The sequence below is a fragment of the Schistocerca nitens genome, chromosome 4, assembly GCF_023898315.1.
Source record: "Schistocerca nitens isolate TAMUIC-IGC-003100 chromosome 4, iqSchNite1.1, whole genome shotgun sequence".
In the NCBI taxonomy this organism is placed as follows: domain Eukaryota; kingdom Metazoa; phylum Arthropoda; class Insecta; order Orthoptera; family Acrididae; genus Schistocerca; species Schistocerca nitens.
The window spans coordinates 346,565,297-346,585,291 of NC_064617.1; the positions used below are offsets into that span (position 1 = coordinate 346,565,297).

Sequence of the window (19,995 nt, forward strand, 5' to 3'; positions counted from 1 at the left end):
AATTATTTGGACTGGAACTGGGAGTTCTAAACTTCTCTGATGGAAACATGTAAATGTTTCCAGAGAGTCATTTTTGCAGTGGACTTCATTAGACTCCAGCCACAAATTTCTTTATATTAGGAATAGGTGGAAGACAGAGGTGTCAAACGTGATTAATAGTGCAGATATTATAATAATTTGTACTTGAAATTCCTCAGTTTTCCCATTGTCAAAGCTACTTCAGTTGACTGACTGACTGACAGACATATTTAATCACCCATAGAACAATACAAACTGTATGGATGTCATCAGTTGTTGGTACACTGTTTCTTATTAAACACACATACACTATGTGGTCAAAAGTATCTGGACAATCCCCAAAACAGATTTTTCTCATGTTAGGTGCATTGTGCTGCCGCCTACCACCAGGTACTTCATCTCAGCGACCTCAGTAGTCATTAGACATTGTGAGAGATCAGAATGGGGCACTCCGTGGAACTCACAGACTTCAAATGTGGTCAGGTGATTGGGTGTCACTTGTCTCATACGTCTGTACATGAGATTTCCACACTCCTAAGCATCCCTAGGTCCACTGCTTCTGATGTGATAGTGAAGTGGAAATGTGATGGGACATGTACAGCACAAAAGTGTACAGACCGACTTTTTCTGTTGACTGACAGAGACTGCCGACAGTTGAAGATGGTCGTAATGTGTTATATACAGACATCTATCCAGACCATCGCACAGGAATTCCAAACTGCATCAGCATCCACTGCAAGTACAATGACAGTAAGGCAGGAGGTGAGTGAACTTGGATTTTGTGGTCAAGCGTCTGCTCATAAGCCACACATCACGCCGGTAAATGCCAAACAATGCCTCGCTTGGTGTAAGGAGCATAAACATTGGAAGATTCAACAGTGGAAAAACGTTGTGTGGACTGATGAATCACGGTACACTATGTAGCGATCTGATGGCAGGGTGTGGGTTTGGCAAATGCCCGGTGAACATCATCTGCCAGCTTGTGTAGTGCCAACAGTAAAATTTGGAGGCAGTAGTGTTATGGTGTGGACGTGTTTTTCATGGAGGGGAGGGGGGGGGGGGCTTGCACCCATTGTTGTTTTGTGTGGCACTATCACAGCACATGCCTACATTGATGTTTTAAGCATCTTCTTGCTTCCCACTGCTGAATAGAAATTTGGGAATGCTGACTGCATCTTTCAATATGATCGAGCACCTGTTCATAATGCATGGCCTGTGGTAGAGTGGTTACATGACAATAACATCCCTGTAATGGACTGGCCTGCACAGCATCCTGACCTGAATCCTGTAGAACACATTTGGGATGTTTTGGAACACCGACTTCGTGCCAGGCCTCACCTACCTACATCGATAGCTCTCCTCAGTGCATGACTCCCATGAAGAATGAGCTGCCATTCCCCAAGAAACCTTCCAGCACCTGACTGAATGTATGCCTGCGAGAGTGGAAGCTGTCATCAAGACTAAGGGTGGGGCAGCACCATATTGAATTTCAGCATTACCGATGCTGGGTGCCACGAACTCGTAAGTCATTTTCAGGCAGATGTCTGGATACTTTTGATCACATAGTGTAGATTCATGCAATTTTTACCATTCTCATAATTATTCTTACAATACTTACAATTAGGCCATTTACCATTGCTTAGCACCAGGGTATTCATGAATAATAAGTGGCTGTCTACAGTTGTTTCAAATATTCATTCACAATGTAGCAGGCTTTACTTAATAAATATGTTTTTAGTCTTCTGCTAAGGACATGGAGTTCATTTACACCTTCCATTTCCTGTGGCAGTTCATTGTATAGTTTTAGACCCTTATTAAGTATATTATACTGTACTTCGTGTTTTTTCTGTTTAAGTATAAGTAGTGGCTGGATCTAATTTCGTTGTCATGCACTGAACAGTTTTGTAGTGTACAGGTGATGTTTCATTTTAATGAACATTACAGTCCGGAAGATACGTTCATATGGGACAGTAGAATTTCTAGCCTTTTGTTAAATTCAGTGCAATGGTCCCTGTTGTCACTACTATATGTGTTGTTATCCAAACAGCCCTTTTCTGTATCTTGAAAATCATTTATATGTTCCCAGCACTTGTTCCCCAATACAAGATAACTGAAGAGTGAATTTATATACACTACTGGCCATTAAAATTGCTACACCAAGAAGAAATGCAGATGAAAAACGGGTATTCTTTGGACAAATATATTATACTAGAACTGACATGTGATTACATTTTCACGCAATGTCGGTGCATAGATCCTGAGAAATCAATACCCAGAACAACCACCTCTGGCCATAATAACTGCCTTGATACGCTTGGGCATTGAGTCAAACAGAGCTTGGATGGCGTATACAGGTACAGCTGCTCATGCAGCTTCAACATGATACCACAGTTCATCTAGAGTAGTGACTGGCATATTGTGACGAGCCAGTTGCTTGGCCACCATTGACCAGACGTTTTCAGTTGATGAGAGATCTGGAGAATGTGCTGGCCAGGGCAGCAGTCGAACATTTTCTGTATCCAGAAAGGCCCGTACAGGACCTGCAACATGCAGTCATGCATTATCCTGCTGGAATGCAGGGTTTCGCAGGGATCAAATGAAGGGTAGAGCCATGGTTCGTAACACATATGAAATGTAACGTCCACTGTTCGAAGTGCCATCAGTGCGAACAAGAGGTGACCGAGACGTGTAACCAATGGCACCCCATACCATCATGCTGGGTGATACTCCAGTATGGTGATGACGAATACACGCATCCAATGTGCGTTTACCGCGATGCCGCCAAACACGGATGCGACCATCGTGATGCTGTAAACAGAAGCTGGATTCATCCGAAAAAATGACGTTTTGCCATTCGCGCACCCAGGTTCGTCGTTGAGTACACCATTGCAGGCACTCCTGTCTGAGGCAGCATTAAGGGTAACCGCAGCCACGGTCTCCGAGCTGATAGTCCATGCTGCTGCAAACGTCGTTGAACTGTTCGTGCAGATGGTTGTTGTCTTGCAAGCGTCCCCATCTTTTGACTCAGGGATCGAGACATGGCTGCACGATCCGTTACAGCCATGCGGATAAGATGCCTGTCATCTCGACTGCTAGTGATACGAGGCCGTTGGGATCCAGCACGGCGTTCCATATTACCCTCCTGAACTAACCGATTCCATATTCAGCTAACAGTCATTGGATCTTGACCAACACGATCAGCAATGTCGCAATAGGATAAACCACAATCGCGATAGGCTACAATCCGACCTTTATCAAAGTCGGAAACATGATGGTATGCATTTCTCCTCCTTACACGAGGCATCACAACAACGTTTCACCAGGCAATGCCGGTCAACCGCTGTTTGTGTATGAGAAATCGGTTGGAAACTTTCCTCATGTCAGCACGTTGTAGGTGTCGCCACTGGCGCGAACCTTGTGTGAATGCTCTGAAAAGCTAATCATTTGCATATCACAGCATCTTCTTCCTGTCAGTTAAATTTTGCATCTGTAGCATGTCATCTTCATGGTGTAGCAATTTTAATGGCCAGTAGTGTATTAAAAATACCATACTTTGAGGCATGAGATGTTGTACATTGGAGTAAGTGTTTGCAGAGCATATCAAGTCGTGGATATTCTGTTTGCCAAAACCTCCGTATGTTTTGTCCATTTCCACTGGCAGTCTACCTTCACCCATAAGAATTTAGTATCTGTTATAATAAATTATGATTAATCTTTAATCTAGCATCATTGTGTTTTTATTCCACCAGAAGTACTTAGTTTTGTTTACATTTAAAGATACTTTATTTTTCAATGACCAGTTGTGGACATCTGTGAGAGCTGCATTAGACTCTTCTGTCACTGTGTTGGAGTTTTAGCTGTGATCACTACATTACTGTCATCCCCAAACATTATTTTTCCTCCACATCTGACACTCTGTAGGAAATCAACAACATAAATAAGAAGAAGAATTTTACCTAATACACTCCCCTGTGCGATGTCTATAATTTAGCATTTACAAGTAAGTTGTGATGATTAATCCAGTGACATAATTATAGGAAATAGAAGGCGTGCAAAATGTTTAATTGTAGATGACGATAGTAAAGAGGAAAATTCAACATGCAAATCATGTGTATCACGGACTTGACAGGAAGCAAAAAACACACGAATCATTTGAAAATATTTTGAGATTCGTTGGTTGCATAAAAGCATTTGTTTGAATTCAAAGTGAGCACTCAAGATTATGAGAACTATTTTCTGATATATTTGGGAAATACTTTTTACGGAAACAAATCTCTTCACACAACAGATAACAATGAATGGGCGGTGGGGGGGATGAAATAAAATAAAATGGAAAATGGATGACATATGGTATCCTTGTACTTGCGACAAGATGAAGGCCTACTATGCACTGTGAGAACTACTATGCACTGTGTATTTTAATGGCTCTAGTCAGAAAACCGAATATTCAAATGTATTAGTCTAAAAGGCCAGTAGCAGAAACACTGTGTTTGAAAAGTAATGCTCTTAAGACATGAACAAATTTTGAGATTCTTAAGTTTTTTCGATAATGAAACTGTTGACAGCATTGGCTGGCTTTGGAAGATAAGACCTATCATCAACCTGTTGAATGAGAAACTGAAAGTATGTTACACACCACATTAAAATGTTGGTATAGACAAGTCCTTGATGGAAATATAAAGGAGGCTTAGCATATAAACAATTTAATACATCAAAAAGAGTGTGATTTGGATTAAAATTTTATGAACTATGTGAGGGAAGTACCAGTTATTGTTATGGTTTCAAAATATGTAATGGCTAGAACAAAACTGATAGGAATAATAGCTCATCAAAGAATGCTGTCATAAACTTGTCAAACTCCATACTGAACAAAAGATATAGTTCATTTCTTGACAACAGGTACTCCTTCCCCAAACTCTTTTTAAAATTACTCCAGGTGAACGCAAATGTTATCAGGACAGTGTGCAGCAACAGGCAAAATATGCCCAAAAACATTCAAAAATAATTGTTAAAGAAAGGAGTCTGTTTATGGAGAATCTGTAATAATATGTTGGCTCTGAGATGAAAAGACAAGCATGAAGTGCAATATCAACAAAACACAAAGATATAGAGGTGGTTGAACACATAGATGAACAGTTAGTTACAAAAGATGAAGCCTAAATGCATCCTTGAATACAATAAGGGAATGGGTGGAATTGATTGTCAAGATCAGATGTTGCCCTGTTTCCCAATCATGAGAAAAAAATCTTCAGAGAATACCAAAAACTTTTTTTCAATATGTCAAATACAGTTCTGTTCAATATGCACATTATCCTTAAAACAGTACACAGTCGAAGAAAGAAAACATATTGATTAACAAATAAATGTAGGAGATGTGTTGTTCTGGTCTTCAGTACAGAGACTGGTTTGATGCAGCTTTCCATGCAACTCTATCCTGTATAAGCTTCTTCATATCTGAGTAACTACTGCAACCTACATCCTTTTGAATCTGCTTAGTGTACTCATCCCTTGGTCTCCCTCTACAATTTTTACCCACGCTTCCCTCCATCACTACTGATGTTTTTCCCTTGATGCCACAGAACGTGTCCTATTAACCGATCCCTTCTTCTAGTCAAGTTGTACTACCAATTCCTCTTCTCCCCAATTCTATTTAGTACATCCTCATTAGTTACGTGATCTAACCATCTAATCTTCAGCATTCTTCTGTAGCACCACATTTCGAAAGCTTCTATTCTCTTCTTGTCCAAACTATTTATCGTCCATGTTTCACTTCCATACATGGCTACACTCCATGCAAATACTTTTAGAAAAGACTTCCTGACACTTAAATATGTACTCGATGTTAGCAAATTTCTTCTTCAGAAATGCTTTTCTTGCCATTGCTAGTCTATATTGCCAGTCTTCTCTACTTCGACAGTCATCAGTTAAGTTGTTCTCCAAATAGCAGAACTCCTCTATTACTTTCAGTGTCTCATTTGCTAATCTAATGCCCTTAGCCTCACCTGATTTAATTAGACTACATTCCATTATCCTCATTCTGATTTTGTTGATGTTCATCTTATATCGGCTTTTAAAGACACTGTCCATTCTGTTCAACTGCTCTTCCAGGTCCATTGCTGTCCTTGATATAGAAACTAAATATGTTGGGATAGCATAGAATGTGGTCTGGAAAAACATCAGTAGTGATGTTCTTTCGTCTGACGTGAGAGCAGCGTGGTACAAGGTAGTCAATAATGTTCTTTCGTCTGACGTGAGAGCAGCGTGGTACAAGGTAGTCAATAACATCAGCAGCACTAATGAGAGTCTCTTTACCATCAGTGTAAGTGACAGTAACCTCTGCAGCAAATGCAACCTTGTTGATACTGTGCCTCATTGTTACACATGTGGACATCGGATTATCAACTGGAGGTGGACCAAACCTCAAAGTTTTTATTTCTTCTCCATGGATTTTAATTTCTACTCCAAATATTTCTTTTGTTTCCTTTACTGCTTGCTCAGTATACATATTGAATAACATCGGGGGTAGGCTACAACCCTGTCTCACTCCCTTTCCAACTGTTGCTTCCCTTTCATGCCCCTTAACTCTTATAACTGCCATCTGGTTTCCTTACAAATAGTAGGTAGCCTTTCACTCCTTGTACTTTACCCCTGCCACCTTCAGAATTTGAAAGACAATATTCCAGTCAACCTTGTCAAAAGCTTTCTCTAAGTCTACATATGCTAGAAATGTAGGTTTGCTCTTCCTTAACCTATCTTCTAAGGTAAGTCATAGGGTCAGTATTGCCTCACGTGTTCCAACATTTCTATGGAAACCGAACTGATCTTCCCCAAGCTCAGCTTCTACAAGTTTTTCTATTCATCTGTAAAGAATTCGTGTAAGTAATTTGCAGCCGTGACTTATTAAACTGATAATTCGGTAATTTTCATACATGTCAACACCTGCTGTCTTTGGGATTGGAATTATTATATTCTTCTTGAAGTCTGAGGGCATTTCGCCTGTCTCATACATCTTACTCACCAGATGGTCAAGTTTTGTCATAGCTGGCTCTCCTAAGGCTATCAGTAGTTCTAATGGATTGTTGTCTACTCCCGGGGCCTTGTTTCAACTTAGGTCTTTCAGTGCTCTGTCAAATTCTTCATGCAGTATCACATCTCCCATTTCATCTTCACTTATGCCCTCTTTCATTTCCATAAAATTGCCCTCGAGTACACCGCCCTTGTATGGACCCTCTATAAACTCCTTCCACCTTCCTGCTTTCTCTTCTTCGCTTAGAACTGGTTTTCCATCTGAGCTCTTGATATTCATACAAGTGGTTATCTTTTCTACAAAGGTTTCTTTAATTTTCCTACAGGCAGTATCTATCTTACCCATAGTAATTGGCCGTGCGGTTCTAGGCCCTTTAGTCTGGAACCGTGCGACCACTACGGTCGCAGGTTCGAATCCTGCCTCGGGCATGGATGTGTGTGATGTTCTTAGGTTAGTTAGGTTTAAGTAATTCAAAGTCTAGGGGACTGATGACCTCAGATGTTAAGTCCCATAGTGCTCAGAGCCATTTGAACCATTTTTGAACCCATAGTAATATATGTCTCTACATCCTTAAATCTGTCCTCAAGCCATCCCTGCTTAGCCATTTTGCACTTCCTGTCGATCTCATTTTTGAGACATTTGCTTCATTTACTGCATTTTTATGTTTTCTCCTTTCATCAATTAAATTCAGTATCTCTTCCATTACCCAAGGATTTCTACTAGCCCTCGGCTTTTTACCTACTTGATCCTCTGCTGCCTTCATTATTTTATCTCTCAAAGCTACGCATTCTTCTTCTACCATATTTCTCTCCACTGTTCCTGTCAGTCGTTCCCTTATGCTCTCCCTGAAGTCTCTTAAACCTCTGGTTCTTTCAGTTTCTCCAGGTCCAATCTCCTTAAATTCCCACCTCTTTGCAGTTTCTTCAGTTTTAAATCTACAGTTCATAACCAATAGTTGTGGTCAGAGTCTACATCTGCCCCTGGAAATGTCTTACAATTTAAAACCTGGTTCCTAAACTCTGTCTTACGATTATATAATCTATCTGATACCTTCTAGTATCTCAATGCTTCTTCCATGTATACATCCTTCATCATTCATGATTCTGGAACCAAGTGTTAGCTATGATTAAGTTATGCTCTGTGCAAAATTCTACCAGGCGGCTTCCTCTTTCATTTCTTACCCCGCAAATCATCTTCACCTACTACATTTCCTATTCTCTCCCTTTTACTACTATCAAATTACAGTCACCCATGACTATTAAATTTTCTTCTCCCTTCACTATCTGAATAACTTCTTTTATCTCATCATACATTTCATCAATTTCTTCGTCATCTCCAGAGCTAGTAGGCGTGGGCTTCATGTCTATGTTGGCCACAATAATGCATTCACTATGCTGTTTGTAGTAGCTTACCCGCATTCCTATCATTTTATTCGTTATTAAACCTACTCCTGCATTACTCCTATTTGATTTTGTATTTATAACCCTGTATTCACCTGACCAAAAGTTTTGTTCCTCCTGCCACCAAACTTCCTTAATTCCCACCATATCTACTTTTAACCTATCCATTTCCCTTTTTAAATTTTCTATCTTACCTGACCGATTATGGGATCTTACATTCTACGCTCTGACCCGAAGAACGCCAGTTTTCTTTCTCCTGATAACGATGCCCTTTTGAGTAGTCCCTGCCTGGAGATCCGAATGGGGGACTGTTTTACCTCTGGAATATTTTACCCAAGAGGACACCATCATCATTTAACCATATAGTAAAGCTGCATGCCCTCGGGAAAAATTACGGCTGTAGTTTCCCCTTGCTTTCAGCTGTTCGCAGTACCAGCACAGAAAGGCCGTTTTGGTTAGTGTTACATGGCCAGATCAGTCAATCATTCAGACTGTTGCCCCTGCAACTACTGAAAAGGCTGCTGCCCCTTTTCAGGAACCACACGTTTGTCGGGCATCTCAACAGATACCTGTCCATTGTGGTTGCACCTACAGTACGGCTATCTGTATCGCTGAGGCACGCAAGCCTCCCCATCAATGGCAGGGTCCATGGTTCATGGGGGGCACCCTCAATTATGTCTTCATCACCTACAAACAAATTTGTGGTACAGCAATACACATCTACATGGCACCATCCTATGCCAACCTATTCATGGGCCATCTAGAGCAGGGGTTTCCGGACAGTTGCACACAAGGAAATTTCAGGTGTACATCCAAACAAAACAGATGCGTATATAAGTAAAATTAGAAAAGTAAAATTAAAAATAAAGTAAAATTATAGTGAGAAAACTGATTGATAAAACAAACATCTGTGTAGTGTTGACAAAAATGGATTTACCGCAGAAATTGATGGCCATTAGAAAACATAAACCAACACCGAACCACAAGTACGATGAAAGCTATTTACACTGTGGCTTTACAGAAAAGTACTTTCCTGAAGCTTACACAAAATGACTCGATAAGAAATTCATTTTGGGGAAAAATACCAGAAGTAGTTTCTGTATCATTAGGTAACTGCATATCAGGATGCATATCTAAGTTCTGAAAGAAATGGAGGACGTCAGCAGGTGGGAGAGTCGCATGCAGAAGAGAAATCCTGACTAATGGCAAGTACTGAGTGTGAGAGTGTGGAAGAGGAATGGGGTAAGTTCAAAGAGACATTTGTATGCTCTGCAGAAGACACCTGTGGCAGAATGTCTGAAAGGCCAAAGGATACGGAGACACCATGGTGGAATGAGCATGTGAAGAAAGCAATAAAAGAAAAGTTAAAAGCGTGGCAAGAATGGAACAGAGACCAAAAAAAAAGAAAGTTAGAGTAAATTCAAGGAAAGCAAAAAGAAATGTAAGAAAGTGGCAGCAGAATAAATGAGGAAAAGTTGGGAGGAATTCACAGGAGAATTGGAAAAGATGTTACTGGGAGTAAAACAATGCTGTATGGACTTAAAAGGAGTAAGGGGAAGGAAGGCAATTACACAGAGTTGATGAAATGGGAAAAGTGGAGAGATAATGGTGCAACAAGAGGAGATAGTGAAAAGACAGCATGTACTTGGACAAACTACTGACTGTTAATAATCATAAGGCAGCTTCACCTACTGGGATAATATGCATATGGATTCAGAAATTTTTGCTTGAAGAATGGGGAAAGGGAATAATAATTCCAATGTTCAAGAAGGGAGGCAGAAATGTATGCAATAACTGTCAAGAGATCTCATTCCTATCACACATAGCAAAAATACTTGGAGAGGATAGTGAAGGCATATAATAGTGTCCACAGAGAAAAGCTACACTAAACCTTGGAGAGAAAGGAAGCTGGGAAACAAACAGCTGAAATCCTTCAAGCAGTGTAACTCAAAATCAGGTATGTGCAGACCCAAATTGAAAGAAGTGATAGATTTATGAAAGTTACAAAGCTGAGAAAAGGAAGTGTGTTTGTCAGGAACCCAACTGTAAGGATGTACAAGAACAGCTACGCATACCAAATGAAAAAAAAAATCTAGAAACATGTCATAAAATGCAGTGGGGAGAAAAGTAAGACTATGGTGGTAACCAGAGGAGACAGAGAAGGGGAAAGGACAAATTAATATTAAGACAGGAAATAGAAATTGTGGACAACTTTAAATATTTAGGAAGCGGGATACTGCAGACTGCAAGGATGGTGGTAGAAATTAGCAAAGCATACAACAGAGCAATGCATTTTACCAGTGCGTGAGGGGCTTTGAGTAAAAGAGGTGCCAATGAAGCGTAAGGGTGTGCTGTACAAGACATACTTTGCACTAATATTGACATATGCATCAGAGACCTGGACAAAAATAAGAAGAAAGGAGAGTAGAATTCATGCAAGTGGAATGAAATTACTATGTAGTTTTATTAGGGAAAACGAGGAGAGGCAGTGTGAGAAATGAAGTTGATAGGAAGGAAGTTGGAGTACAAAAGTTGAATGATAGAACTGAGACCAAGTTTGGAGTAAACAGAACCCAATAATATTTAACTTTCCTCAGGATTAATTTAATATTATGGTCACACAAGTTGAAACAGCTACTAATCTGTACCAAACACACAAGCAAGACTCAGAAAACCATAAAACTATGACTCTTAGCATTTGCATAAACACAAATAATCACACATTTACCAAATCAAAAAATGTCCCTCCGCCAAGGTACTTCACCAGTAAGAATACATTGTTTATTTGGGATTCGTTACTGCCTTTTAGCTTAATGGCAGACCATGCACAATGCACATATTTTCCTAACATAGGGTAATAACCCACTTGGTACAAGAACAAGACAACATGCGAAGGCCCACAGACTATTCACATATGTGCAATAAAAGTGAATGAAAAATGAAGACTGTAGACATTAGCATTATTGCAATGAATAGTACTTATTCACAGTAATGAGCACTGTGATGAAGGATAATGGTTGTGCAAAATGGGTAAAAGTTTAGTTACAGTGTTGCCAGATTTTGTGTGACTTATAGATGTTGGTAACAACGTGATGAATCATGGGAAATGGAGACTGCCATCATCGTTTGTTTCGTTTCATAAAAAAAATATGCATTGTGGCCTGCTTTCTGTGAAATAGAAATATGTGACACTGCAAGTAGGGACATGTGTGGCTCGCCGTTGACCTGATGGTGGCCCACTACTTACCATTTCTTCTTGCATTTTTTTCATTTTTTAACTTGACTTTCATTTGCTCTCAAAATGGAGGGATTGGGCTCTTTTAGAACTTAGTTCTTTGGAGCCCAGTCTGGGGGCAGCGGAATCCCAGTTAAGAATAATAACTTGTCTCACAACATGATATTTTTGAACTTCTGGCTGTTACACAGTCACAGTAAGGGTTTTGCAGCCTGCGATACTAAAAAGTCAGTACACCTCTCCTGTTGATGCACTTTGACATTAACATATAACTGCTGCTCACTTCAGTTGCAGCAATTGAAGCTGTGCTATTTGCTTTCTGCCTAACCACTACTCATAAATTATGACAGTCATAAAAAAACAGCAAAGTATATTTGACAAGCAAAAGAGTGAATTGCAGCTGTACTATTAGGTTTGTGGATACCAGCTTCCTAGAAAATATAAAAACATAATAATTTTGTAAATAAATTTAAAAAATGAGGCAAAAGGGAATTGGAATAAAGAGAAAATTCTTTTGACGGTCTGAAGAAAACTACAAAAAAAGTCTTTCTCTTGGCTTGACTGCCTTCTTCACATGTATTCAAATAAGTATGAATTCAAAGTGCACTTGCATTTAATATGGCTCTGAAATTGCCTTTTTATGGCAGACCAGTGCTGTTGGTATGCATGCCTGATTAGGGTCTTTGAAATGTAGACTATGATTAACAGAAAGATGAACAAATTCTTCACTGTTCAGGCACTAATCTGAAGTGAAGCAATCAGAAATAACAGCATTTCCAGGGAATACATACTTTCTCAGAACTCCCAGAAGAATATGCTTTGTTCTTATAGATAACACTTTTAAAAAGCACTTATTGCTACATCTTTTTACTCCATGAAAGACCCACCTGCCAGTTACAAGCTTTCCCATATGAAATTTGTGCCTCCAAACTTTTGATACATCTCAACTACTTTTCCTACACCACCAAGATGATCTCCTCTGCAAACATGAACTTCTCTGCAGAAGATCCTCCAATCTATAACAGAGTGTCTTGCCACAGGTAATTCCAATGAGTTAAAAGTATTAGAACATTTGCTGATCCACAGAAATGTCATCTTCAAATAGTGTAACTACTAACAGCAAACCAACTATGTACATTTTTGTATACTAAAATGAGAGATGTGGATCCCTCTTTTCTGTGCAACACATTTGAAAGTCCATCTGAACAGTCCTTTCTAGCAACAAGGACCATATGCACAAACATTTCTACATGTTCTTTTTGTTCCAAGGAGCCCCTGTTCAAAACACCACTGTATGACTTCACCTTGCAAATTAAATGGACTCAATATGAGTTAACATCAGTCATGAAAACTTCTAAAATATGCCCTCAGATAAAGAACATACTGATAAATACACAAATAACTAACCAACCTTAAAATCCATAATAACCAACAGCTTATGAAATGTTGAAACTTTCTATCTTGAAAGCAAAGAAAGGAAACTGTAATAAACCACAATCTTCCATTCAAAAAGTTACATGTAGTGACTATCATAATCGCATCAGATTAAATCATGGAATATATAACATCCATAAAAATTTCAGAAGTATGAAACCTTAATATCACTAGCTGTACATAATATAAATTCAAAATTCCTACCAGACAAACAAAATCAGCTATCTTTATTTATGAAATAAAATAAATTATAAACAGCATTCTCGCTGATTATCAACATATGTGTTATCATGATAAAATAAAACATATGGTAACTTCAATTACAAAACAAAAGAAGTAACAACAGTCTCATGACTCATGATTGGCCATCTGATCGTGGTGTTACCATCCTCTACACATCACACAGAAAGCGCCAACACTGTAGCTGTAAGATGTAACACATGCATTAGCAAAGTACATTGTAATTTGATTTAAGAATCTGTGGTATGCTCCAAACGGCCTACATTGTTCACAATAGTTACCGTATGGTCAAAGTAATCATGGGCAGTCGGATCATTGCACACTCAAGATCAATGTTCTGAATATCAATTCACAGTGAAAAAGTGCCTTAATGTATTTCTAGTTCAGCCTGAAAGTTCATGGTACAACTACACAGTCCGTGCAGCTCACACTACATATCATACACACATAGCACTCATGTGGCATGGCGATCTGCACACAGTTTATTTATTGTTCCGTGGGACCAAATTAAGGAGAAATCTCCATGGTCATGGAACAAGTAAATACATGAAATTATAACACGATAGTAGAAACAGATAAAATGAAATGCAAGAAACGTATTCAGGTGACAATTCGTAAGGTTAAATAAAGAAAATCAACAATGTAACTCTGGAATTTGCTTAATTTTTCAGCTCTTCCAGGAGCTCCTTGACAGAATAGGAGTGAGCCATGAGGAAACTCTTCAGTTTAGACTTAAAAGCGTTTGGGCTACTGCTAAGATTTTTGAGTTCTTGTGGTAGTTTATTGAAAATGGATGCAGCAGAATAGTGCTCTCCTTTCTGCACAAGAGTCAAGGAAGTGCATTCCACATGCAGATTTGGTTTCTGCCTAGTATTAACTGAGTGAAAGCTGCTAACTCTTGGGAATAAGCTAATATTGCTAACAACGAACGACATTAAAGAAAATATATACTGTGAGGGCAATGTCAGAATTCCCAGACTATGGAATAGGGGTCGACAAGAGGTTCTCGAACTTACACCACATATAGCTTGAACAGCCCGTTTTTGAGCCAAAAATACCCTTTTTGAATCAGAAGAATTACCCCAAAAAATAATACCATATGACACAAGCGTATGAAAATATGCGAAGTAGACTACTTTTCGTGTTGAACTGTCACTTATTTCAGATACTGTTCTAATGGTAAATAAAGCAGCATTTAGTTTCTGAACAAGATCCTGAACATGGGCTTTCCACAACAGCTTACTATCTACCCGAACGCCTAGGAACTTGAACTGTTCTGTCTCGCTTATAATATGCCCATTCTGTCTTATCAAAATATCAGTTCTTGTTGAATTGTGAGTTAGAAACTGTAAAAACTGAGTCTTACTATGATTTAGCATCAAATTATTTTCCACAAGCCACGAACTTATTTCATGAACTACATTATTTGATAATGTTTCAATATTACACATAAGATCCTTCACTACCAAGCTGGTGTCATCAGCAAACAAAAATATTTTTGAATCACCTGTAATACTAGAAGGCATATCATTTATATAAATAAGAAACAGCAGTGGCCCCCGCACCGACCCTTGGGGAACACCCCACTTAACAGTGCCCCATTGGGACTGAACATCACTACCACTCTCAATATTGCGGAGAATTACATTCTGCTTTTTTTTCTTAAAGTAAGAGGCGAACCAATTGTAAGCTACTCCCCTTACTCCATAATGGTCCAACTTCTGCAGCAATATCTTGTGGTCAACACAGCCAAAAGCCTTCGTTAAATCAAAGAAAACACTTAGCGTTCGCAACCTTTTATTTAACCCATCTAAAACCTCACAGAGAAAAGAGAATATAGCATTTTCAGTCGTTAAACCATTTCTAAAACCAAACTGTACATTTGATAGCAAATTATGTGAATTTAAATGCTCCAGTAACCTTGTATATACAACCTTCTCGAAAACTTTAGCAAACACCGATGGCATAGAAATAGGTCTATAATTGTCAACATTATCCCTGTCTCCCTTCTTATAAAGTGGCTTCACTACCGAGTACTTTAATCGGTCAGGACACTGACCACTCCTAAAGGAAAAGTTACAGATATGGCTAACAAGGGAACCTCCCCATCGCACCCCCCTCACATTTAGTTATAAGTTGGCACAGGGATAGGCCATGAAAAACTGAACACAGATCAATTGAGAAAACAGGAAGAAGTTGTATGGAACTATGAAAAAAATAAGCAAAATATACAAACTGAGTAGTCCGTGTGCAAGATAAGCCACATCAAGATACGTGTACACTGAGGAGCACCGTGGTCCCGTGGTTACCGTGAGCAGCTACGGAACGGAAGGTCCCTGGTTCAATCCTCCCTCGAGTGAAAAGTTTTAATTTTTTATTTTCAGACAATTATCAAAGTTCATGCACTCAGACATGATCAACTTCGCTCTCCAAAATTCCAGTACATGTTCAGATTTGCTTGGACACATGCAGGATTTGACGGTCTACACACGGAAAAACTTGAAAACGTTAAAAACGTATGTTTTGACAGAGCACAGGTGAAACTGTGTGACTGTGAAATTGTTGCATTCATTTGTTGCCATTTATGTGACAAACTCTTATGTTTTCATCACTTTTTTGGGAGTGATTATCACATCCACAAGAAACCTAAATCGGGCAAGGTAGAAGAATCTTTTTACCCATTCGCCAAGTGTGCAAGTTAGGTGGGTCGACAACATATTCCTGTAGTGTGACGCACATGCAGTCATCAGTGTTGTATAGAATATTTCAGACGTGTTTTCCTATGGAGGAATCGGTTGACCTATGAATTTGCGGTCAAATGTTTTCGGTTCCTATTGGAGAGGCACGTCCTTTAGTCTACTAATCGCACGGTTTTGCGGTGCGGTCGCAAAACACAGACACTAAACTTATTACAGTGAACAGAGACGTCAATGAATGAACGGTCAGATTGTAACTTTGCGAAAATGAAGTAATTAACATTTTTATTCGAGGGAGGACTCGAACCAAGGACCTCTCGTTCCGCAGTTACTCACTCTAACCATGGGACCACGGCGTTCTTCAGCTTACATAGTCCTTGATGTTGCATATCTTACACTTGGACTACTCAGTTTGTATATTTTGCTTATTTGTTCTTAGTTCCACACAACTTCTTCCTGTTTTCTCGATTGATCTGTGTTCAGTTTTTCAAGGCCTATCCACTGTGTCAATTTATAACTAAATCTGAGGGGGGTGCGATGGGGAGGTTCCCTTGTAAGTACTGGGCTAACATACATAGAACAATACTTCAGTATTCTGCTAGATGCCCCTTCATATCCATGAGAGTTCTTGGTCTTTAGTGATTTAATTATTAACTCAATGTTTAGTTTTATGATGTTAGTTTTATGATTAATGGTTCTGAATATCAGATCACCATGAAAAGCAATGTGACACACTTGGTTATTAGTTTGTTTGTTGAAAGTACGCACTGAAATGAAAATGTATATCACTGATAAAATAGTTCTTTTAACATGGGCATAATACACGTGCACTCACATGGGACAACAGTCGCCACCCTTTCTTAATCTACAGACTATTTGTAGTTGCTTCCCCATACACATACTGTACCACTACAGCTCAGCCCATCTCGCTTTGCATTAAATAACAATTTACAATTACATATGAAAGTAAAACTTTTTAAATAATATATTAATAAACATGCAGACACACATCAGAAGAAAAAAAAAACAAAAATAGCAAATTTGTGCATAGGAACTTCAGTGTGTATACAGAAACAAAGTTGCACAAAGAAAAATGTTGCAAAACCCATACTATAAAAAAATCTTCTAACATAACAAGGAAAGAAGAAAGCACAGGGAAAAGAAAAATATTATATCATACTGTGTTATCTTCACAACTGGAACAATAATTACTGAAATCAAATCTTGGAACGATGGGGGAGAGTGAAGGGGTATCATAAGTGTCCCAACCCATCCTGACCGTGGATGAAGGGGAAACAAAGACAATGACACTGATTGACAATCCCCAAAGGAATAAATTAGGCAATCACCAATGAAATGAAAAGTCTTTCTTCCAAATAAAATGCAACTTGATGCAGGAAAATGACAGTATAACTTCTGTGACAGAACACTACTGTCATAACATACTTTTATTAGACATAGCATGTTGATCCTAAGTGATTTGTGCAGACCAAGCTTTTACAGTAGTCTTTCGTTCTTTTTGTGATTACCAGCTTATTTCCATTTTTTCTCTGACTTTTCTCATAGGCCTAGGTCTCTTTATCATAATGCCATTAAATACGCCAATTCTACACTTTACTTTCATTATAAACCACCTTCAAAACTGAGGCCACTAACATATGCTTGTACAATGATACTTGACTTGCGGATGGGAGATCTGTATCAAATTTTGTTGACGAAAGACATTTTTGCTTGGATAGTAAGAATTAAAGACAAATATCCTGGATTAAATAAGTTAGGTCATATGACACTATTGATGATGGTCTGACTGTCAGATGAAGTTGCTAAGCTAAGTAGCTGATTGAGAGTTATCCAAGAGGAACAGACTGCATGTTGGCACAGCATGTTACTCTCTCACTTATCTTTCACCTTCATTTTAAATGGATATAAATTATACTCCTCACACACTCACCTACAATAGTCACCATTAACACACAACACTCCTGTTTCTCAAAGAAAAGGTGCCCAAATGGTACAAATAAAGTAAGCTTTCACGATGTAGGCACCTTACTTTGTATGTAATATCCCAGCCAGCAGTTCCATGTAGTGATTACAATTTACTTTTATCATATTAATTTTGTATTTGATAGTTTTATTATTTTTAGATCCTCTACTCACTTAACTAACACTTTTGCCACATTCCAGTTTGCCTGTTCTAGTAATAACTAGATACTAGAATTTTTAATAATTTAGTGTTAACATAATTGATGTTAAAAACTCATTATTGGTAATTCATAACAGAAATTCATTTCCTTGTCTTCACTCTATATGATGCCCATATCTTAGAGAGGGACTTAAAAATTTGTAAACTGAACAACATACCTCTTAGGGAAGTATAGGACTGTAAAATGTTTTTAAACAGAAGTGCTACAATAAAGAATAAAGGGAAAAGAGAGAGTATTTATTTATTTATTTATTGTTGCAGGTGACGGCACTATTAAGAGAACAAACACGCTTGTGCCATCAGCTTGAAACACTAACTGGATGCAATGTTGAAGCAACAAATTCTGCTACTGAACCAAGCACTTCCGCTTTGCACTGCTGTTGTGAAAGTGAGCGCATGCTGGATGCTGTTCGTGAAGAGAATAGACGCCTGGAACGTCTTGTGGAGGCACATTCTGCAGAGTTGGCTGAAATCCGGCAGATGCTTTCTAGACTTATTGACAGAGAGAGGGATTCAGCTGCTCTGTAATGTATACGTGTGTGCAACTAAACTCCAAAATATTCAGGGCACTAGTCAAAGTACACCTAGGCATCTCTTTGTGGCTTCTCTGAGCAAGTGGCAAAAATAAATGCCAGTTGTCAAAATACATCTGAACATATTCCTTTGTGTTCAGTCATTAATAACTCGATGATACTGAAGTAAAGACTTTATAAGAAGCCTTCTTCTGCTGCTACAGAAACTAAAAGTGTTTACGTAGAACATAAGTAACACTCTGTTATGGGAGAAAAATTTCCTTGAAATGAAGATTAAAATGTTAAATGCCAAGGAATAATTTAATTATTTTTAGTGTTATAATGTCTTAATTTGGAATGCATTATTTTCATAAAAGTGTACATTATTGTTTATGACACTGTAAGTTTCAGACTCCAATATACTATTTTGGAATATTTTGTTGCTATAAAACTTATGATTCTAGATGAGTTGTTGTTATTGTTATTCTGAAGGCATGAATATGAATGTTTCTTCTGAACAATGTTTATATTTTTGTTGCATGAAAATCTTGCCATACTTTTAAAAAGTGTGAAAGCAAATAAAACTAACTCAATTTTTCTTTGACTACAAATATTCCCTTTAAAGAGATGCTGGCCATTACATGAACACATGCCCTTAGTGACACCAGACAACAAGGTAACCTAAGAGAGAAAAGTTGCATGCACTGACTGTCTGTGAATCACGTGAACTCTTTTGTATTTTCACTGATTGTGTATCACATTCTCTGATGAGATTTTGCAAAAATGGAATTCCCATTTTTCATACCAATGACATTGTGAAAATTCTCTTCACAAGTACTTTTTATTTCCCCAGCAAATTTATGAATGTCATCAATTCCATACTACCTCAAATGATGCTCAATCTTCTCGTATTTAAATTAGCCCACTCTGGCTTAGGCAAGGAAAATTGTGTGTGGCTCACAGTGAAGTGCAGGAATGGATTGGAAAGGTGGAATAAAGCATGAGGAAAGGGAGGCCACAGCGTGAAAAGTTAGTGTGTAGCAGAGTGAAGTTGGAGGTATGGGGATGGGGTGAATTTAAGTGTGGGACAAGGGCCAGCAAAGATTAAAAATAGCTGGATTATAGGTTCAAAGGATGTATGGTGAAGACAATATAAACAGCCTCACTGACAGATGAAAAAGCTTTGCCAGTTCAATACTTGCAGCAGCTTGTTTTGCTAGTGTCTTCCAT

The 19,995-nt window shown here is 38.5% G+C and overlaps 1 protein-coding gene across 1 annotated transcript in view; it reads left to right on the forward strand.

Moving 5' to 3' along the window:
• LOC126252303 (uncharacterized) overlaps positions 1-19,260 on the forward strand; it is a 259,042-nt gene extending 239,782 nt beyond the window's left edge. The window contains exon 11 of the mRNA XM_049953185.1: positions 18,515-19,260. Coding sequence (XP_049809142.1) covers positions 18,515-18,781 — 267 coding nt within the window. The 3' untranslated portion in view covers positions 18,782-19,260. The remainder of the gene's footprint in view (positions 1-18,514) is intronic.
• The last annotated feature ends 735 nt before the right edge of the window (positions 19,261-19,995 follow it).